This window comes from Electrona antarctica (assembly GCF_951216825.1).
Source record: "Electrona antarctica genome assembly, chromosome: 14".
Lineage (NCBI taxonomy): Eukaryota > Metazoa > Chordata > Actinopteri > Myctophiformes > Myctophidae > Electrona > Electrona antarctica.
This window is the reverse complement of record NC_136795.1, coordinates 9886172-9909659: the sequence shown is the minus strand read 5'-3', so window position 1 is coordinate 9909659 and position 23488 is coordinate 9886172. Positions and strand designations below refer to the sequence as shown.

The window sequence follows — 23488 nt, the reverse complement described above, 5'->3', positions numbered from 1 at the left end:
GGGGGTCCAATTTAAATCAGAATTTCAAACCAGGCCAATATAGTCCTGCTACTGTTGAGCAGAGGGAGTTGGTCACACCACAGGAAGAGCTGACGGTTACCAACCTCAACCTCAATTGGTGGCAATGGAGAGTTTTGGAGGCACGTGCAGATTAGGAAATCAGCCACGAGAAGGAAGGAGGACCTATAGAAACACCAACAAGGACCTACTGTATAGTACCCAGGAGCCTGTACACTACTGTCTACCCTACTGTAGTGTATACTAGTACCCAGGAGCCTGTACACTACTGTCTACCCTACTGTAGTGTATACTAGTACCCAGGAGCCTGTACTACCTACTGTATTCATGAGTTTCAAATGTAGTCCTAAACACCTACCATGTTTGGGACCAACACAGGTGTTTCAATGTATCTGATTGGCATAGAACTAATGTTCTATCTACGGGCCGCCGCCAATCAGACAAATTGAAACACCTGTGTTGGTCCCCAACACTGTACGGCAGCTGTAGGACTACATTTGAAACTCATGAATAGTGCCAAAGAGCTTACAGTACAATAAGTATACACACTACCTACTGTATAGTACCAAAGAGCTTACACTAGTTACCTATACTGTATCAAGAACGGGCACACCATTCAAAGTAATATTGGGCGACAGAAAAGAACATGGCGGGCGGCGTCCATTGAAGTTCAACGGAGAAGCACCTTGTTATATTGGGTTCCTCAAGCTTATGCAGTATACCAAAGCGCCTACAGTACTACTTGGTTACTGTATAGTACCAAAGAGCCTAGACTAGAGCACTCTCAGCACTACACTGTAGACCGTTTGGTATTACGCAGTAGGTATAGCAGCACTGTAGACTCTACAGCAGTGGTTCCCAGGGGTCCTTGAGGGAGTTCCAGGGGGTCCCGACTCCCCAGCTAAATGATAGTTTGGAACCAAATGGACCCTTATGGGTCTGTAACTCTGAGAGTTGTACAAATGGGACCAAATTGGACCCGTTAGGTCCATTTGGTTCCATTTGTACACTCTCAGAGTTAGATTAACATTGATTTTTACAATATAAATTGCTGGTCCCAGAGATAGAAAGGCCATTAGATGGGGGTCCGTAGTCTAATGCATGTCAAACTGAGGGTCACAGGTTGAGAATCACTGCTAGAGCCGTATTAAAGGCTCTTCTCTCATGGGGGTCCTTGACATGAAAAGGTTTGGGAACCAGTACTCTACAGTACCACCTACTGTATAGTAGTAACTAGGCTCACACTCTAATAAAGTGGGTCATTGGCCTACTTACCATGTGTCCTCAAATGACAAAAGTAGCAATATGTATTGAGGTCCAATATGGGTCAGACGTAATGCTGGGTTATCGTGTGTGCACAAGAAACAGTTTAATCACCGTTTAGTGCAGGCTCGTGAAGAGGTTGCAGACAGGGCATTATTCAACCCAACAGCCAAGTGACAGATGCCAACCCCACCCACCCTATCGATGCCTAATTGCATACCAAACTCTCACAACACAGAGATGTCTATAGCAAAACGGTTCCTGGGTGGACATAAATGTAATGTATACTCCGCATGTCGTTTATGTTTCATAGGCTATAGAATAGAATCACACAGAAGAGAAAAACATCACAGCAGAACATGAAACAATCAGCAGAGCAGAGTACAGTACAGCAGAGCAGAATGACGTCCGGAGGCAGAAAACAGGAAAGATTCATTGTCACACTACTACACTCAGACTCAAGGGCGACTGTCAGGGCAGATCTGCCAACACACACTGTATCCTAATATCCTACAGTACTGTACTGTAACTGTGTACTGTACTGTATGTATCATCAGCCCAGTGGAGGGAGACTGACCTACATCAGCAGAGCAAAAAAATACTTCTAAATTCTGTGGCGAGGGGGGGAGGAGGGGGGGGGGGGGGGATTGGGGGAAAGACATCATTTCATATTTCATGTTGTCCTGTACATGCATGATTCATGCAGAGTCCACCACCGGCTCCCAAAAGCATTGCAAGCATACTTTAGCACTCTGGCAGTACGGGAGCTTATGGCAGCATGGTAATATAGATATGTCATAGCAAAGGAATGTTCAACCACGAAAAACACACACATAGGAGGGGAGATGGCGACCATGCATGCAGCACACAAAACCCAAAACCCCCCAAAGAAGTAGGCTATTTGGTTGACAACTTATGGCTCCACTTTTTGCCGTTATGGCGGTGACAGTTTCACATAGACCTCCCACACCCCCTTTTGTTTCAGTACAACAAGCTACAGCTTATGAACAACATTATATTAACGTTCCCACGCCCCGCTGCTCAGACATGTTTATGTTATAACGTTACATATCTCGTTATGATTATGAACCGCGCGCCTCTCCTTGTAGGCTATTATATCTGCATTCTGCAGACAGTTGCTATAATAATAATACAACACAAGAAGCCCGTGAGCAAAACACAAGTAATAGGCTTAATAATAAGAGCACATACAGTAAGAGCACATGGTACTAGCACTAAACGGTGGTGTAGGCCGAAACACAAAATTACACATCCCCCCAAATCCTCCGTTATATTTTAACTCCGCGAGGGGTGTGTGTAACACATGGAACCAAATGGACCCCGTAAAGGGGGTCCATTTGGTTCCATGTGTTACACACCCCTCGGAGTTAAAATACACGGGCTACAAATGGATAGATTAACGGAAGGATTGCGGCTGCAAAATGCATGCGGGCTCCTTCCCTTTGCATTGACCTCCTCCTCCTGCTCCCATAGCATACTGTACCACATACCGTACCGTAACGTGCATGCAGGGCTTTAACGCGGCAGCCTAGAGTTGACTTGAGGACAGCACTCACCTTGCAACAACAGTCGGATGTATAGCAGCCTGTACGTCCCCCCCTCCTGCTGTGACAGTCTCCCGCATAGAATTAGAAAAGCCTTCAGCCGCCCGCCGGTGTCCCGAACGAACGCCGCCCCTCTCCCTCTCTCTCTCTCTCTTCAGCTGCAGCAAGCAATGTATGCTCGCCCCGAATTATTGCAATATCATATATTTATCTCTCTCTCTCTCTCTCTCTTTCTCACAAGAAGCTAGTCATGGGGGATATGGTTGAAACCACCCGCTCCCTCCTCCTCCTCCTCCTCAGCCGTCAATGTATAGAAAGACGACAAAAACAGGAACAGAGCGAGGAGGTTAGGTTATGGCTGCATATGTTGGTTGGTTGGTTGGTGGGGGGAAACGCTGCATAAATAAATTGTTTAAAAAAGAACCACGTCGCCCCACATAAGCTCAGCAGTCCCCCCTCAGCCCCTCCTCTAGATCCGTTCTCGGTAGCCTCTTTCCATACGTCGTCGGTACGTGGAGAATAATGTAGTAGCGCCGTGGTGTATGTCCGGGACTGCCTCCAAAGCCATGGCCACGGTCGGGACGGCGGGCGGGGGGAACTCGACAGCATTAAGCCGTGTGTGTTGCCGTGTCGCTCCACCCCCTCCCTGCTTGTACAGTACGGGTGAATGCGGGTCAGAGGAGGATTCGCCGCGTGAGAGCGGCCAAACTGCGCTCTCTGCTGGTCCGACTGGGGGTTACTTCGGGGCTATATGTATATGTACTGACTGTATGTATGTCAATGTTGCGTAATGATTATCCTAGTGAATCCAGACTGTCCACGTATTGTGGTTTTCAACGCTTTTTACATCGAGGCCCATTATTTATTCCGCAATTGAGCCACCGGACCACCATTTGATGAGATTTATATTCTGTTGTCGTTGGATAAGATTCTGTCCACAATAAGAGACAACAGGCAAACATATGTGATCAAAATAACAATTATTCTATTTCTTTAATTGTGTAGACTTCTTGTACATTAATTAAGTAATGCAGTTGTTTAACAATAATGTAACTGTTGAGAGCGTAGGGGTCCATTTGGTTACTTTACACTCTCAGTCTCAAGAGTTAAATAAAGGTCTAGGGTCCAAATCCATTATAGACCATTTTTTATGTTTTCAATTATGTGTCCCTAGCTGTGTCTGTATCCGTCTTATCTGGCTTGGTGGTGTGTTCAATGTTCTCTGCCACCTTTGTGGACTAATGCTTGTTTACAGCAGGCTGTGAGTGTGTGGCATTGTGTGACTTTGAGGTAATTGGTTGTCATTGTCAACCTTTATGTATCAAGGGAAAGGTTCCTGTCTACCGAACTCGTCCCTCTTTCAGCAATGCCCCGGTTGAACTTCCACGTATAGTTAAATACAGACTACATGCACCCATGGGAGCTGTTCGGCAGAACTGAACTGCAGTTTGTTGGCAACTGACTTGCTCCACTGCAGCAATTGGGATTGACGTGCTTTGCACAAGGAAGGACCCCTTCTTTTTAACTGAACCTTGGCTTCTGAAGGAAGCAAGCGAGATATTAGGAGCATTCATTTTCCGGTCTGATATTTAATTGTACGGTAGGCTACAATTAAATATCAGACCGGAAAGTTAATGTACAATTAAGGTACAATTTGTACCTTCTTACTACTAGTTGCATAACATTGCAGCCTATTATGTCGAGGTATCTTTTGTGTGAGTGTGTGTGTGTGTGTGTGTCCCATTTCCCCCATACCTTCTGAGCCCAAATGTTAGTCAATCATCATGGTTAACCAGTGCCACCTGGTGGACCACCTCCTTCAAAATATTATATCTTTAACAATACCCCAACTTCCTCTTTTTCTGGAAGTGTTAAAGCCAGCCCTTTAAAACAAAAAGTGATGAAACTCCCCATTTCATCATCAAAAAAGAAAGGGAAAAACAGTTGATGGCCCCGATGTTGAGGCCCTGCAGTCCTGGCATGCATCCACATTGAGGTAATGCCCCCCAAAAACATTTTCATAGATTGAGACATGTCGTCATGACTGAGGCCCAGAGGTCAATGCATCCATCAGTGACTTTGAAATTACTGCTGCTGCTGGCAGTTTGGCTTGGAGGGAGACCAGCTAATGACTAAAAAGGTCTCTCCTTTTTATACAGCTGTGGTGTATTTCCTGCTGTGAGCTGTGACGGGCAGGTGGCTGGGTAGGCTAGCACACCCACGGTGCTCACCACCACCAACCCTGCTGAAGTGCCCTTGAACGTGGCGTCCGCATCCAACCCTGCAACTGCTCCAGGGGCCCTGCACCGCATGCGGCCCTAATCTCTGATTAAATGCATGTGTTGGAAGGTAGATTCAAAAGGATTTATGCAGTGTATATTATTAGTTTACATTTATTTATATGAATTGTTCTTTTATGGTTTTGTGTGAACATACAGCAGCGACCAGCCAAGTCAAAACCCATGTTTGTGAAAGTGCCCTAATCTAATTCATAATTGCCAAATAAAGTAAATCTATTCTAAATCTTCTGCATGTGCTGGTCTCATGTTGACAAGGTTTGAATGTCCACAGCATAATCCTGAGTGTTAGTGCTAGCAGAGTATAAAAATGGACGCTTGTGGGTCTAAAACAGGATTTTACTGTGCATGTATATAGGCTGGTTGCCTGGAGACAACATGTCCTGTTAGCTAAACCCAAACAGGCCACGTCAAGTGTGCGTATATCCAATCCTCTCAACCCAGTTGTCAGCTCTCATCGCCCATCTAGAAGATGGATTAGAACCCAGGTGGAACCATCCATAAATTAACAGTAACATCAAGTGTAAGACAAAGATTTGTAAATTATGTTGTCAGAGTGAGGGGGGGGAATGGCTAATAAACAAGGGTTTTGCTCAGAATTTAGCTTAATTTATGCTATCTTCATTATTATTTAATAAGAGGGAGTCCTATCTGTTTATCCATCCATCTACCTCAACGCATTAATCATATCCTCAATGAAACAACACAGTTGGCTTTTATTTTTCTTTCACTTGTGCATCTGTGCTTTTATTGCAATAACATATCCGCATGTAACGCACACATTTTCAATGATCATAAATTAAAAAGAGCCTTGAACAACCAGCACTGAACACATGACGTCAGAAAGAATCCACAAAAATAATCACACCAACCGACTAAATCTGCATTCAGATGCTGCACATACTGTACATTTAAAACACAAACAGAGATGCATGCTCTCTGCCACTCCCTTTCTCTCTTCTCTCGCTCTCTCTCTCAACCCAACACACACACATACACAGCGCTCACTGGTTACCACTCACACGCATACATGCACAAAAACAAACAAGATTGAGTTAACATGAAGAATCAAAGTGATAAAGTACTGAAGTATTTTTTGTCCGATATAACATCTGACCCGTTTGCATAAGTGCTGAATACCTTTCCTCTTTTTAACACTGACGATGCCATACCTACACTCTAGTTAGACTGAACTGTACTGTACACCACACAGACGGACAGACAGAAAGATAGCCCAACAATCCAACATTCACTGTCACAACAGCCACCTCGAAAGCCTAATGAATACCTTGTCGCATGATTTTGTCGCACGCCAGTGTCACTTGGCGACAACGCACCTTCAGCGAGCAACACCTTCATGGAACAAAGTATAAGTTAGCTTTGGTTTCTGCAACGAGGCAAGGGAACAATCACTGACATACAGTAGCACTTAATCAACTGCCTTGATTTGATTCTCTTGATATTCAGTTTTTTTCCTTTTACTTTATATATGTATATACTGTATATTATATATGTATACTATTTACAATACATAAATAACATATATAAAGGGTTGACATTTACACATTACAGTACAGTACAAATACTCACTACCTGAAATAGCTTGGAGATTTGTGTAATCTTATGTCCAGTGAATATATTCTTTGTGTATGTTCGAATGCTTAATACGTATTTCTAATACCTACAGCTAGCGAGACAAAATATATATTACAACAAATACATGAAGCTAAAAACATACGTGGCTAATTTATTTTTATATTTTTATTGTCTTTTTTTATACACGATGCACAAGACGCCACCTTTTTGTTGCAATTCCTATTGCAGTTTCTTTGCAGACACTGTTAACTTTAACAGTACCATTTACAACTGGGTTGATATGTCAAATAAGTGAGGATGACATGATGATGATGATGACACCGAAGATGTTTACCGGTATCATGAGAGAATTGGCTGTTGGGGCATGCTGTGATACAGAGAAACCACAGGTTCTCTGTCTTTATGGAATATGGATGGCTGGTGGATAGATAAGTGAACAGATATAGTTGTGAATGAAGAGATGGACAGACATATGGATGACGGGAGGAAAACATCCTCTTCTCCTTTCTAGTCCTCTCGTTGTCATGGCAGCATCCATGGCGTCTCTCCTCAGTTCTACTCGTCGTCATAGAAGTTACGTTCCCTGCGGTCATTGTGACTGGAAAGAAAGAGATTAAAATATAAACATGGCAGTTACAAACATGACAAGGGTTTCCGTGTCAAGGGTTTCAGTGGAAAATGGGCTAAATGACTCCCACTCGTGTTAGGCATGCTACTTCAGCCCTGGACCTGTGAGGACCCTTAGCACTGCTGTGTCTTTATCTAATCCTAAAGTTAATTGCATTCAGACACCCGCTATCACCTGGTTACATTGCCCTTGGCAAGTCGCTCTGTACCGTATATGAGTGCACTAAATGTGTAAATGTGAAAATTGTAATTGTGTTATCTCAGTTCCCTGACTACCTGACAGCTATTGCAGAATGACTAGCACACCAGGTCAATGCAATTAACTTCCTGGCAAGATAAGGAAACCAGTGGTACTAGGGGTAACCAAGAACCAGAGCTGGAACCGATCAAACCGCACACAGTACTCACACAACACCAGCAAAACACTGGGCGGTGTTTGATGCCAAACAAAAAACGTCGGGCAGGATTTATCGGGCTATAAGACAAGAACACATCCATGTAAAACCATCACTGTGTCCTTTTTATACATGATGATGACGCACTATCAATACACACTAAAAGACTTGATCATGTGTGGGTTATCATCAAGGAGATTTGTTTTTTGGAGATCTGTTCATGCAGCTACAGTATGACTTATCAATCTAATGTGAGCATAAATTAAATGGAAGGGGGAGTAAAAGGTTTTTTAAAAGCGTTACATAACATCTGCGATGCCATGTATTTAGCAGATCAAGGCATAAATCAAAAAGGTTATTAAAATGTTATGAATGGTAATGATGGGGGGGGGGGGGGGGGGTGTTAGGGACCTGAGTGAACATAATAGGACCACCTGCCATTTCCACCAAGGACGAACTGACAGCTGTTCACTTATTTGTCTATTTATCATGTCATGAAGGGATAATGTAGATGAAATGACGTTAAATCAAAAGGGACATTCAAGTCCCTGTCAGGAAGCTGCTGTGCATTGTTATACTCCTACTACTAAGTTTTAATATTGAGTGAGAGAAGGACCATCATTTACAAATGATGTGACATACAGTAGATACATACTTAGATTTATACTGTAATCACTATTTTGAGGTTTCTAGAAAACCTACTGCTATCCTACATTAGACTACATGTCGCTACTGTAGACTAGTGTACCACTACCATCACTAACATCAGGTTAACTGTGTAGATGCTTGATGTACTGTAGACTACTGTACCACTACCATCACTACCATCAGGTTAACTGTGTAGATGCTAGATGTACTGTAGACTATCACCTAGCTAGGCATTATGAGCTCCACTAGCCTTACAATTGTTTTCTTTGCTGTTCACCTTACCATCCAACAGTGAGAGAGACCAACAGCTTAAACTCGGATCTGATCGCCATCATTCAACCTGGCAAATTGCAAAATGAAATCATTAAGATCAACAGTGAACTAAGTGGTACCTCCTGTTTAACCTTTTTTTGCTCCTTCTGTTGGTGCAGTTTAGCTCATCCGCGAAGTGTGAAGATGTTATGCTTCAACAAATCACAACAGATCACTGCGTGACACACATTGGGTCACATTCTATTGTTGTATGCATGTATTGTGTTCAGGAGGTTGATGGAAATGACTCTATGGGCAAATAAATCACCTGATAGGTTTATGAAAGACGGGTGATAATAAACAACAGTGTTTCCCCTAGAATATGTACCTGAATTATGACAGCTGTTGCTGAATTATAATGTTGTCTTTACGAGAGGAGATGAGGGCATTATTTTGTACTACGTACGATTAATATCCAGGTCAAATCACACAACACAGTAAAGCATATACAGTAAATGGAGAGGAGAAGAGAGGAGAGGAGAGGGCTCTGTCTGTCAATCTGTTTTTGTTGGGGTCCTCAGTGCAGGATGCCTTTGAGCATGCTGTCATTCTTCAACAATAAGCAGTGATCAAGTGCCTGTATCACTTCACACAAATTACACTAACCTCCTGGAGCTGGCAGTATTTTGAAAGGTAAATGACTGTTAACGCTTGCCTTTATTTAATCAACATAATCACAAAGTTATAAATATTTTAGGTGTAAGCTTATTTGTTCTCTTTGAGATTGGCAAGAAGATACGAATTACACATTGGCACAGAATTGTGTATGAAAGAAGGGCACTGTCATTGAAGACCGAATCCTCAAACAAATCAGTCACTCTGTGTGGCGAAGAGGTGGACAAGAACACATTTGTGTCTGTTACGAAGCATCTTGATGTTCACGTTCAGGTGTCATTTTAATTTTGATAGACATGCCTTTATTATTTTATTTAGTTCTCCAGCCTTGATTGATGTTGTGTTCGATGTGTTGTAGGATATGATTATGAATCAGTTGCACTCGACTGCCAGAAGTGGACGGATGGGGGAAGCTCTACTCCACTGAGAAAGCTGGCAGCCATTGGCCTAACACTAACTCATCTGTTCATTTTTATTTTTATTTTTTTATTTCCTTTTGAGAGAGCCCTAAAGCTATTCTTTAATAGCCCTTGAAATGCTCTCAGGCTCGATGCCAACTGTGTCACCCTTAAGGTTTTAGTTTATAGACCAACCTTGAAGGTTTGGGGATGAGGGAATGTATGGGTAGACAGCTAGAGAGGGAACGAAGGGGTCTGAGATGTAGGGGAGAAATGTTGGTAAGGCCGGAGGTGAGAGTGATCGGTGGAAGGGAGGATTATGATGGAGAGAGGGAGGGAGCTTTTGGATATTTGTAGTACTTGTGTTATGTGATTTTGGTTCGTTGTTGATATAGTTAAATAAACTACAATAATAGATCATAGATCTTTATAGATCATACTTGAACAAGGATATACATTTTTGAAACTAAGGGGAAACCTAGGGGAAACACTGAACACGGATAGGGATGAGCAAAAATATGGCGGAAAAAATAAAAATAAAGAGGTGTGCTATCAGATGATTGAGGTTGAGTGACAGGCGAGAGGGGAGAGGGGATTGGTGCAGAGCTGCGGTACTCACGCCCCCTCGTCTCTGAGCAGAGAGAGGAACTTGGTCACCCTGTAGGTCTCGTCCATCTGGAGAAAGAGAAGTTGACATGTCAGAGTTGACATGGCCAGGTACAGTAGGAGGAAATGCATTGAAATAGGACAGTTTTACTGTAATTCACTTGCACTTTGCACATTACTGTATGTGCTTTGCGGCACTATGGATGGATCAAAAATACGTTAAAGAACCAGTCAACTCCGGTGTCATCATAGCCTGGTATGGCCATTGGCCAGACAACTGGTGTCACTATTTTGGGCAAATGTCACTCAAATTTTACTCAAATAAAGAACAAATTACAAGTTAAACCCTATACGTAGTTGATCAGACTCCCATGGTTGCCGAATGTTAGTCCCTAGAATAGGGATGCTAGGGTTCAATTGGCAAAAATAGCAGCTTTACAATCTCAGAGATCTCAATGAGCATGAGGAGTTTACAGTACCTGCAGTGACATCTCAATGAGCATGAGGAGTTTCTTGATGCCAATCCAGACTCTCTTTCCTTTCATCTGATGTGCAATGGTGGCCCTCTCCTTATCTGTGAAGCTCCCCAGCAGCTGCACACACACCACACAGAGAGCTTTAGAGGTGCTGAGGGTCAGTGTGTGTGTAATAAATCTGTGCATGACTGTGTGTGTGTGTGTGTGCGTGTGACCGCGCGTGTGTGGGTGACCGTGTGACCACGCGTGCACATTTGTCATTTGTTGTTTGCTCAATGACATGCATGTCAGTGTACTGTATGCTTTTGAACCCATCTGACCTTGTGCGTGCGTGCATGCGTGCGTGTGTGTTGCGGTGTGTACCTCCAGGGCGTCGACTAGCTGCTAAGAGGTGTTGATGTTGGGGATGTGGATGGTGGTGCTGTGTGTGTGTGTGTGTGTGTGTGTGCGTGCGTGCGTGCGTGCGTGCGTGCGTGCGTGCGTGCGTGCGTGCGTGTTGCAGTGTGTGTGTGTGTAGCAGCGTAGCGTACCTCCAGCGCGTCGACCAGCTGCTCTGGGGTGTTGATGTTGGATAGGTGGATGGTGGTGCCGTGTGTGTGTGTTGCAGTGTGTGTGTTGCAGTGTGTGTGTGTGTGTGTTGCAGTGTGTGTGTGTGTGTATCAGTGTAGCGTACCTCCAGCGCGTCGACCAGCTGCTCTGGGGTGTTGATGTTGGATAGGTGGATGGTGGTGCTGTGTGTGTGTGTTGTAGTGTGTGTGTGTGTGTGTGTGTGTGTGTTGCAGTGTGTGTGTGTGTAGCAGTGTAGCGTACCTCCAGTGCGTCGACCAGCTGCTCTGGGGTGTTGATGTTGGATAGGTGGATGGTGGTGCTGTGTGTGTGTGTGTTGTAGTGTGTGTGTGTGTGTGTGTGTGTTGCAGTGTGTGTGTGTGTGTAGCAGTGTAGCGTACCTCCAGTGCGTCGACCAGCTGCTCTGGGGTGTTGATGTTGGATAGGTGGATGGTGGTGCTGTGTGTGTGTGTTGCAGTGTGTGTGTGTTGCAGTGTGTGTGTGTGTGTGTGTGTGTGTTGCAGTGTGTGTGTGTGTGTGTGTGTTGCAGTGTGTGTGTGTGTGTTGCAGTGTGTGTGTGTGTAGCAGTGTAGCGTACCTCCAGTGCGTCGACCAGCTGCTCTGGGGTGTTGATGTTGGATAGGTGGATGGTGGTGCTGAAGGCGTCCAACATCTCCATCTCCTGCAGAACGTCCTTCCTGCTGGTGGTGCCGATGATCAGCAGCTTACGGCCCTGCAGGGGCCAAAACCAACAAATAAACAACACATTTCAATTATTTAGTCATTCATTCATTGACTGATTTGAGGCAGTTTCACGATTTTTCAAAAATAGCAGACCTACAAGCTCATAGCGCATGGATAGTGTCTAGCGCTCGTAGACACTATCCATACAGCTCGAATATTGGCTCACTGGAAACATTCTGCTACACCTGTGGGTCTCAAAGTGTCCTTGAGTGGGTTCAAAATGGCCCCGTACAGGTGTGTAACTCTGAGTGTACAAATGCAGAACCAAATGGACCCTTAAAGCGGGAGAACAACGGCGACCGACACTTGAATTTCATTGGCGATCGCCTAATTGCCCACTATCCGGACAACGTCACCCAAAAGATGAATTATTTTCATATTTTTGGCCGATGTCCTCTGCCCACTTTTCGACCATCGCCAGTAGTCGCCGGGTCCCATTGACAAATAATTGACTTCCGGAGAATTCGGATGGCTGTCGCCCGTTGTTAAAATGCACTGTTACGGATTAATTTGGTTCTATTTGTACACTCTCAGAGTTGTGAGGATCATTGAAATTAAAAAGTTTGAGAACCACTGCACACTAAATGGAACAGAGCCTGAATTAGTAACATCGGTAACACCTGTGAAGGAGTAGGGGGAGTTATTCTGTGTGCGTATAGCCATAGCGGAGGAAACAGACACAACGAGCAACCTTAAATCTGTCTCATGCTGAACTCTGACCTTGGGCGGGGTTTTCTTCAGCAGCACCAGCAGAGCCTGGAGGACCATGTTGGAGAAGCGAGGGCCGATGGGGACATAGTCCAGGAGACGCTCGATGTCGTCCACCACTATACAGCTCAGCTGGGACTTGTAAGCGTCGTCGAACACCTGCCGGGGAGGGAAGGAAGGAGCGGGAGGGATGGAGGGAGGTCGGGAGGGAGGGAGGGAAGGAGGGAGCGGGAGGGATGGAGGGAGGTCGGGAGGGAGGGAGGGAAGGAAGGAGCGGGAGGGATGGAGGGAGGTCGGGGGGGAGGGAGGGAAGGAAGGAGCGGGAGGGATGGAGGGAGGTCGGGGGGGAGGGAGGGAAGGAGGGGGGGAGGGAAGGAGGGAGGGAAGGAGGGGGGGTGAAGTAGAGCAGAGGAGGGGAGCACAAAGCACGGAAGGGAGGAGGAATGCAAGGTAGGAGGAATGGAAGGAGGAAGGAAGACAACGGGTTGGAAATGAGGGAAGCCAGGAAGGTAGTGAGGTAGATATTAAATATATCCCACGCAATAGTTTCATAGAAAGTGAATTACGAGACAAATAATTAACTTGTCAAACTGCTTTGAATGTAATGGAAATAACTGCAAAGGGGTATAATAAACCCCACAAAATAGAATGATGCGATCAAAGACGAATGCTTAAAGTGCAATTAAGTGTCTTCACGTGTTGTGACGTTGTTGGCAAAATTGTGCTCATAGAACCACGTGTGTGACTGGATTGTGAAGAAATCACTTCCCTCGGGGAAAAGCTTTATTTTAACCAACAGATTGTGGTAAAAGTGCCTGCTTTGGGGTTGTTGTGATTCAGGATTAGTATACTACTCAAAACGTAGAAACGTTGAAACTCAGTCCACCCCCCTTTCTGTGCCCCTCCACTGTGAAGTCTAATGAACAAAATGTTTTACTCAAATAAGGTTGCAGCACATAACCCAAGGTTGATAATTAAATGTTAAGCAGCGTCAATGCATGCCTGTAATTATTTCTTCATGTGAGAAAGGTTGTGCACAATCCTCCGTTACTGTACATGAGCTCACATCGCAGACCTGGCCAGGTGCGGGAAGTCAGGAACTATTGTTTGACCAAACGATATACCGCAACCTGCATAAATGTACCTTCTTGATTTCATGGCACTTTGTGATCTCGGAGTGTCCAATCATCTTGTCAGGCGTGCAGATTTTGATGAAGGGGAACTGAGAATCCTCTGCGATCTTGGCTGCCAGGGCTGTCTTTCCACAGTGGGGAGGACCTGAGACAGACAGACATTCAATTACAGGTGTCTCTGTGTGTGTGTGTGTGTGTGTGTGTGTGTGTGTGTGTGTGTGTGTGTGTGTGTGTGTGTGTGTGTGTGTGTGTGTGTGTGTGTGTGTGTGTGTGTGTGTGTGTTTTCTGATATCACCCTACAGTCTAACAGCCACTTACGGGCGTCTTTCTTTAACTGTATATATTATGATGATTTCCTTTTTTTCATAGAAGTGTTTATTTGTTACGTCTTTAAATGTTTCCCGATTAATTGAAAATGGAGGACCCTGATGTAAACAAGTCTTAGCGCTTTTTCTGGCTTTATCCTCGTAGCAGTTTTTGTATCGACCTGTACTTTCGTTTGAACTGTGCCCATTCTACAAACTGTGAATACAAATGTTCAATCAATCAATCAATCAATCAATCAATCAATCAATCAACCAATCATGTGTTGTGTGTTGAAAATGGTGGACCCTATTGTAAACAGTAAAAAGTGTAATGCTGTCGTCCACAGTTAACAGTTCTTGTATTGAGTTGTGCTTGACATGTACTGTAATTCTGCAAACTGTTCATAAATACAATCGATCAATATTCCAGTGTTTTCCACTGACTCACCCTCCAACAGCACCGCCACCAGAGGCGTGCGGTCGCTGTTCTTGGTCTGCTGCACCAGCAGCTCTCCATCCTCCAGGACGTGGGTCACTGGTTCGCCCCACTTAATGATTCCGTTCATGATGTAGCTGCAATAGTCCTCCTGGTTGGTACCGAAGGCCTGAAGGAGGACAAACAATGGATAGAACAACTACGTATATACAAATCTGATTCCTTCACTTTTCTAAAACAAGAAGAAGAAGTTCGGGTGTGGCTCATTGTCGGTATCAGCCGGCGGTGCCCGGGATCGAACCCATGAACTTGTGGTCCAAAGGCGAGAGCTCTATACCAACTGAGCTACCCGGACACGAAAACAGGAATACCAATTGGGTAGCATTCTGAGGTTGTTGTTTCAAATAAATATATATTTATTTTATTTTATTTCCCCTCCCTTCCTCCTTTCGTCTGACACTGGAATCCATTTTTGTATTCCAGGCAGATATGTGTCACAATACACATCAATGGTAATAGGCTAATACATCACATCAGTGAATCTCCTCATTGCTGTAGCAGGGAACTATCCATTCTTCATTCTAACAACACCCCACAGAGTCACACTCAACAGGAGCTATAAAACTGCAATTATGAAAATGGAAATTACAGTGATATCATGCTGATAAATCATACCCAGTATTTATGACATCTAGTAATGTTACTGTAGAAACACTCTGATTCCACCGTCACAACAAATTTGTACTACCTAATTTACAGTTTGAGATTAAACCTTGCCATTGCTTTTATAATTATTATGAATTGTACAATATCTTGTGTTTTAGCTGCATTTGTGGGGGGCAAAATGTCTCAATTCTCTAGCCATTGTTATAAGACTACGTTTTTTTCCCAATGGAAATATCCTAAAAAATGGGGTCGTATTACTGTATAATCAGGGACTAGACTAGATGACATTCAATGTTCTTTTTCCACAAATGAGTCTTGAAAAATGGGGGTCGTCTTATGATCAGAGTCGTCTTATATTCGGCACATATTAAGACACAAGATACAAGGAACACATGAAGAATGGCTACGTACCGGTTTTATGTCATTGTTGAGAGATCCCATGAAATCATTACGGGTGACGCTGAGCTTCTCTGCCTTCTCCATGTCTACCTCTACTGTAGACGTAGCCTGGCGAGAAGAGACATAATACACAGCAGTGTGTTGATTTTTTAGTTTTATTGTCATCGTCTTTTGAATCATTTTAATTTAGCTTTAGTCACATTTTAGTCACCTGACGCGTTTGTGTGCTTGTAGATCTGCTATTTTCAACATGCAAAAAAGTTTAAAATGACTTGTCTTTTACTTATACTGGTTCTCTTATCCACTAGTCTCTTCCTAACACATTAGGAAACACACATTCGTTTTTATTTGTTGACGAAATCGTCAATATATTTAGTCTTAGTTTTAGTCATCATAGCTTAGTTTTCATTTAGTTTCCATTTAGTTTTCGTCAGTGAAAAAAGGTATTCAACGAACATTTTTCAGAGTTAAAGATCTATAAGGGTCCATTTGGTTACCAACTCTCCATCATTTAGCTGGGGACCACTTGGAACCCCCTCAAGGACCACTGGTGGTCCCCGGACTACTGGTTGAAAACCACTGCTCTAAACAAACATTAATGTCCATAGACTTGGCTGGCTCTTCTGTATAGGCCTACGTTTTGCGTTCTAATGGCTGAAACTACCCATAATTTTTCAGTACTCCCAAAATTCACCAGAACACAGGAAATTACATCTACTCTGTTAAAAGGTTTCTGGGGGAGGACCCCCAGAGCCCCCCAAACAATCTCCTGGATTCTCACAGTCCAATGTCGGCAGCCCTGTCTATTATATGGCTATTAGGCGTATTTCATAACACAGCCATAGAACCAGATCCAAACTGTTCATTTGAGGGACAGAATTATCGCTTGTGTGGGACAAGTGGGATGGGACGGGGTTGGCAACTTATTACTTAAGTTGCTATTAAATGCCTTGATGTCATATTCGACCCCCCCCCCACACACACACACACACACTCCCCCCCGTTTAGCTCCTGCTGTGAATGACATTGGCACCCCATCACGAACAGAGAATGTTGTCACTTGTCACAAGTTGATTTTCATCGAGACAGTTTCATATTGATAAAGTACATGAACTGACTGGAGAATTGTACTTTTTTAAAACCACCACTGAAATCATATACAGTATACTGACTTTGATGTGGCGGTTCATGGCGGTGGACTGCGCGGCTCTGACCAGGCCCTCGATCTCGGCACCGCTGTAGTTCTTGGTCTCGGCGGCCAGCTCCTTGATGCACACGTCCGCGGCCAGCAGGCCGAAGCCCTTCATCTTGGCGGTGTGTATGTTCAGGATCTGCCATCGACCCTTCTCATCGGGAAGACCTGGGTGGAGCGCAGAGAGAATAGTGTTTTAGTGATTTAGTCTTAGGGCTCTATTTTCGTACATGAATAGTTAAAAGCCTATCTACAAGCAACGTGTCGATGTAGATTGTCTATTTTAACTATTCAAAAATGTTAGCATGGACGAAAATAGAGCCCTAAATAGTCCTATTTAGTCTTCTGAAATTGTTTAGTCTTAGTCTAGTCTTAGTCGACTAAATATCAAAAACCTTAGTCTTTTAGTCAACAAAATGAACACAGCGGGGGGAGAGAGAGACAGAGATAATGAGAGAGCAGAAAGAGGAGAGGGAAAGGAAGCTCGTATAATTGTGAAGAACGTGAGAATACTGGAGAAGGAAAAGCCGTAGGACTTCTGGTTTGCAAAATAAGTGACATGCTAATTATAAGTGAAGAAAGAAGCCTTCGATCGTGCTCTTACCGATCTCCATCTTGACCTCGAACCTGCCAGGCCTCATCAGGGCGTCGTCTATAAGGTCAGGTCTGTTTGTCATACCTGGAGAGGAGAGAGGAGAGAGAGGCCAAGGGGACAAGAGAGGATTAAGAGGTGGAATGCTTGATTTATACTCCACTGTACAATGATATTGTGCACCACGTCCCGAATCTCCCGATGCGTTGCATTATGAGCTCCTAAATCGGCTAATTTTGGCATGCCAGCAGAGCTGTGATATAACACTAAGGGCTCCATTTTCGTCACCGCTAAAGCCCTTATCCCTAAACTTATTTGCCTTTTTTTTTACTATTTTGAAAAACATTTTTGAATAGTTCAACTAGCCAATCTACATTGACACGTTGTGAGCTTGTAGACTGGCCATTTTAACTATTCAAAAATGTTTTGCAAAATAGTAAAAAAAAAGGCAAAGAAGTTTAGGGATAAGGGGTTTAGCGGTGACGAAAATGGAGCCCCAGATATACACTATACAATATACTATATACACTCTCACGTAAAATGAACAGTCCGGATTTAGTAGTGTGTGACTGATGTGTTTGTTGTATCAGTTCTCACCTCCCAAGCATGGACAAAAGCTAAGAGGAAGAGGTCGCACTGTGCACAGCACAGGTGTAAACTAAAGTGCAACTGGATGGTGAATAAGACTGTACATACATGCTCAGCTACAGTGGCATGCACAGACATTTAGAGGGGCAGGTGCTCAAGTGAAAAAAAGGGCAGCTTGTGCAGCGCGTGGAACCGGCCGGTTGCCTTAATAGTGTGAGATTTATAGATTTTGGGGCCTAAATAAAATATTAGAAGCGTTTTATCAAGAATTGATCAATGTCACCATGGTCCACATACTGTACTTTTTTTTTCTTCAAAAGGGCACATTGCTGAAAAGGGCTCTAGCACCCCCTAGTGTCTATCTGTGCACGCCACTGCTCAGCTAGCTCTCCCAGGCATACATTGTTGGACAACCACTTGAGAGACACATCTACATATAATAATAAGAGTATGGCAAGTTTGGCAAGGAATATCACTTCAAACACTAGCCATGTTTGGAATGGAGACTATAGGTTGCTGCTTTCAGGAAGATACGGCGTTCCAATATACAATACGGTCAGACTAAAGAAATTTTTTGTTCATCGACAAGCGACGCGTTGTAAATAACCAAAATGGGGGGGAATATAAAAAATAACAATAATAAAAAAGAAGGCAATTTAGGTTCTTTTTAGGGATTTAGGGTCAAATTTACCGATGACCAGGATGTTGTTGAGCTGCTCCACGCCGTCGATCTTGGACAGCAGCTGGTTGACCACGGTGTCGTGCACGCCCGTGCTGCCCTGGCCTGTGCCTCTCTGCTTGCAGATGGCGTCCAACTCGTCAAAGATGATGATGTGGAGTCCGCTGTTGGCACCCAGCTGGAGGACAAACAACATCAGGGTTATACCTTAGTGAGATCATCATCATTGTAAGAGCCGTTTGAGCCAACATTTTGTTTTTATACTGACATCACTGCAGGCAGGGCATTGTCAATTTGTCAATCAAGGCCAAGGTTGCTGCGATTACAGGGAGGGTCTTTAACCCTGTCTCTAATCAGGGCGCAGGTATTGCTAGTGGCAGAGGCAAACCGTTTGTAGACTGTTGTTCTGAAGATCTGTATCCTGTGTGTGTCGACGGTATATTTATGCATTTATTTTGTATGCAAGGAGTATAGGACTTAAGAGCTAATACATATAATTGAATATGAACTCAGTGAACGTTTGGATATCAGTTTCTGGAGCACATGTCTGAACTTTCTCTGCACCCAAGTATATCTGCGTCATATTATATGACGTGGATGTATATTTGGGCACAAATTGCAAAGGGGCAAGGTTCTCAATTCACCTAATAGAAGTATTAGATAAAGGTTCTCAATTCACCTAATAGAAGTATTAGATAAAGGTTCTCAATTCCCCTAATAGAAGTATTAGATAAAGCCTCATCATGATATTATCTCCTATTACCCTCTTCTGTTCATCCTCGGCATCTGCGAACAGTTTCCTGATGTTGGCTTCAGACTCTCCTACAAACTTGTTGAGGATCTCTGGGCCGTTGACAATCTTTGGCTCGCGGGAATTGAGCATCTTTCCGATTTGTCGGGCCATCAGGGTCTTACCGCAGCCTGGTGGTCCGAACAGCATGATACCCTTCACGTGTTTACAACCTGTGAGAGGGCGAGAGACAGAGGAAAAACGCAAGAGAGGTGGGAGGGAGAGAGAGAAGGGACACAGGGTAGAGAGGTGGGAGGGAGAGAGAGAAGGGACACAGGGTAGAGAGGTGGGAGGGAGAGAGAGAAGGGACACAGGGTAGAGAGGTGGGAGGGAGAGAGAGAAGGGACACAGGGTAGAGAGGTGGGAGGGAGAGAGAGAGAAGGGACACAGGGCAGAGAGGTGGGAGGGAGAGAGAGAGAAGGGACACAGGGTAGAGAGGTGGGAGGGAGAGAGAGAGAAGGGACACAGGGCAGAGAGGTGGGAGGGAGAGAGAGAGAAGGGACACAGGGTAGAGAGGTGGGAGGGAGAGAGAGAGAAGGGACACAGGGTAGAGAGGTGGGAGGGAGAGAGAGAGAAGGGACACAGGGTAGAGAGGTGGGAGGGAGAGAGAGAAGGGACACAGGGTAGAGAGGTGGGAGGGAGAGAGAGAAGGGACACAGGGTAGAGAGGTGGGAGGGAGAGAGAGAAGGGACACAGGGTAGAGAGGTGGGAGAGAGAGAGAGAGAGAAGGGACACAGGGTAGAGAGGTGGGAGAGAGAGAGAGAGAGAAGGGACACAGGGTAGAGAGGTGGGAGGGAGAGAGAGAGAAGGGACACAGGGTAGAGAGGTGGGAGGGAGAGAGAGAAGGGACACAGGGTAGAGAGGTGGGAGGGAGAGAGAGAAGGGACACAGGGTAGAGAGGTGGGAGGGAGAGAGAGAAGGGACACAGGGTAGAGAGGTGGGAGGGAGAGAGAGAAGGGACACAGGGTAGAGAGGTGGGAGGGAGAGAGAGAAGGGACACAGGGTAGAGAGGTGGGAGGGAGAGAGAGAAGGGACACAGGGTAGAGAGGTGGGAGGGAGAGAGAGAAGGGACACAGGGTAGAGAGGTGGGAGGGAGAGAGAGAAGGGACACAGGGTAGAGAGGTGGGAGGGAGAGAGAGAAGGGACACAGGGTAGAGAGGTGGGAGGGAGAGAGAGAAGGGACACAGGGTAGAGAGGTGGGAGGGAGAGAGAGAAGGGACACAGGGTAGAGAGGTGGGAGGGAGAGAGAGAAGGGACACAGGGTATAGAGGTGGGAGGGAGAGAGAGAAGGGACACAGGGTAGAGAGGTGGGAGAGAGAGAAGGGACACAGGGTAGAGAAGAATTAAGCACCCAAGGAAGAAGAGAGCATCACAAAAGGTAGAGCCCAGAAGGCGAGTGCTGATTCCGGCCTGAGTTTGTGCCAACTGCCAAATGGCCACGCCCCTCGGCTTGGGAGCTGGGTTGTTTGTGCAAGGACGCGCTGTGATTGGCCAGTAGCCACTTTGAGTGTCGGGGGAAAAAGCTCTCGCCAGAACATGATTTACTATTCTATGTCTATCGGGTCGCAACTCGAACGGCCCTGAGTCGGGCTCAATCCAACTTCGTAACGTTGGACACGGCAACTCGCTCGCTTTAGCTCGCTTGGTGGCGGCAGCGGCTGCGGCTATGAAGCAATATAGCACTAACGGGCGACGGTTAAGGGATCTATTAAAGGGATCTCTTAAAGCCAAGACTGGTGATTGGTTAAATCTGCTTTAATTATTGCAACGCCCAAACCACACCTATGCATAATATAACGGGTAACGGAGGTGTTTAAGGGATTTAGACAGGTAGCCAAAATACCAACTTTAGTGGGGGAACACCCTTTCCCCACTCCTAAAACCCCAAATAGTGGCTTCAGAGAGATGAGACAAAAATGGAGCCCTAAGTCCCTAAAACACCTCCATTACCCCTTACATTATGCATAGGTGTGGTTTGGGCGTTACAATGATTAAACCAATCACTGTGACACCTGCCATTGCCTTTAAGAGATCCATTATCCATTTAACATTATGCTCAGTGATTTACACTATGGCCCATGGCCATGGAAGAGCGACACACATTGCTGCCTTGAAATATAGCATATTTATATTTGATACAGAGGCCGGGTTGTTTTGTGTCCAGTAGCTCCAACACAGCCTCACTCGTGCAAATCTAATAACTTCTTTGACTAGACAATTGCAAGAGGGGTGCAATCACAGGACATTAAAGGCAGCAAGAAGTGTACCAGTATTTCAGAAGTAGTTTGAACTCACCCATCTGTTCCACCATGTCTGGAGGGAAGACTCGAGAGGCGAAGGCTCGGCGGAAGATATCGGAGAACTCTTTGTCCAGCCCACCAATGCCCATCTTCTCAAAGTTCCAGTCTGGGTTGATGATGGTCTGCCGTTGCTCCTTGGTCTTTGCTTTGCCTGTCAAGCACCAACGGTTCTGGTGAATACGGTGTCTAAGATCGATAGTTTCCCAATGCATACAATCATGCAGAGAACTGGGACAGATCACAGGTTGTTAGTATATTAAATTTGTTACTTTGTAATAAAGAAATACCTTTTACCTGCCTTTTACCTTGGAGTTCGGGCTCTACCCTTTTTGAACTAAGCCCCCCGGGCAATGTGCGTATAGCCAAGTTTCCTTTGTCTATCACATAATCACAACAATGGCATGGCAAGCAGTGTGTGGTCATTGGGAATAAGTGGAATAAGCTGCCATCCGTCCTAACCCTTGAGCCTTTAAACACCAATATTTATGCATTATTTTCATATTTACATGCACTAACATATTTGCATTAAGATATTTTTCAGGAAATTCTAACTGAATTTCCATGACTTTTACTTTTTCATGACTGGAAAACGGCATACAAAAAAGGGTGGGACCCCTGTGAGAGAGGTATGCCATTGGGGTACTTCACAAAGTGTAAATGGATGCTGGGTATAGGAGAGGAGAGGAGATTCTAATGTTTGGATATTAACTGGGCCCCCTAGTGTTGGTAATAGATATAGCAGCAGTGACACAACCACAAAGAGCTTGACTAAGGAACGTACTATCTATTGCAGTGTGAGGGGATGCAAGAAGGAACGTACCAACTAGTGTGAGGGACGAGCTCTCTGCCTTCTCGAAGATCACCTGGCTGTTTCCCACCATCAGCCCCGTGTCAATCTGTCAAACCAGAGGGCAATACTTCATATATATATCAGCTGAAAAGGTACACACTGCATGTCTTTCACAAAGTGAATCAGAATCTTAACCTAACATGTGGCATCTTTCAGTATTTTTTCATTAATTTATACATTAATTTGCATGTTTATTCATTTGAGCATTCATCGATTACTGTACACATCCATTAGTTATATATTTAACCCATTTTGGGCGGGAACCCCTTTTGGTGTTAGCATTATGTTATGCTTTAGCTATTGAAAAATAGCAGATCTACAAGCTCATAGCGCGCCACCGAGTGGCGCGCTACGAGCTTGTAGGTCTGCTATTTTTGAAAAATCGAAGAACGACTGACATAGAAACATAGCTTTTTCAGGTCAAAATGGGTTAACCCATTCATTTGTTCGTTCTTTCATCTGTTCATCCATCCATCCACCCATTCGTTCATCAGCCTATTCATATTTAGATTCTAATCGGAGGAGATCAAGGCATGAAAGAAAATTACAGCACACTCGTAGTCGTGGGGTCTCTCTTAGCTAATTATTCACCATCAGACACAGAGAAGCAAATCAGTTTAACACCAGGATTACTTTAAGCATCTCTGTAACCACCATTTAATTTAATACTATTGTCCCCTGGTGTAGGATGGAAGACGTCTGACTGTAGTGTCCGAGTTATGATTACGATATTCATCATTAGTC

At 44.6% G+C, this 23488-nt stretch overlaps 1 protein-coding gene across 1 annotated transcript in view; it reads right to left on the bottom strand.

The window, feature by feature from the left end:
* Positions 1 to 5839: 5839 nt before the first annotated feature.
* nsfa (N-ethylmaleimide-sensitive factor a) overlaps positions 5840 to 23488 on the bottom strand; it is a 56230-nt gene continuing 38581 nt past the window's right edge. Inside the window, exons 7-20 of the mRNA XM_079521424.1 lie at positions 22715 to 22790; positions 21890 to 22045; positions 19568 to 19767; positions 18817 to 18982; positions 17550 to 17624; positions 16926 to 17113; positions 15766 to 15861; positions 14701 to 14857; positions 13959 to 14092; positions 12827 to 12973; positions 11961 to 12095; positions 10820 to 10933; positions 10354 to 10409; positions 5840 to 7337 (exon numbers count right to left, since the gene is read on the bottom strand). Coding sequence (XP_079377550.1) covers positions 7295 to 7337; positions 10354 to 10409; positions 10820 to 10933; positions 11961 to 12095; positions 12827 to 12973; positions 13959 to 14092; positions 14701 to 14857; positions 15766 to 15861; positions 16926 to 17113; positions 17550 to 17624; positions 18817 to 18982; positions 19568 to 19767; positions 21890 to 22045; positions 22715 to 22790 — 1743 coding nt within the window. The 3' untranslated portion in view covers positions 5840 to 7294. The remainder of the gene's footprint in view (positions 7338 to 10353; positions 10410 to 10819; positions 10934 to 11960; positions 12096 to 12826; positions 12974 to 13958; positions 14093 to 14700; positions 14858 to 15765; positions 15862 to 16925; positions 17114 to 17549; positions 17625 to 18816; positions 18983 to 19567; positions 19768 to 21889; positions 22046 to 22714; positions 22791 to 23488) is intronic.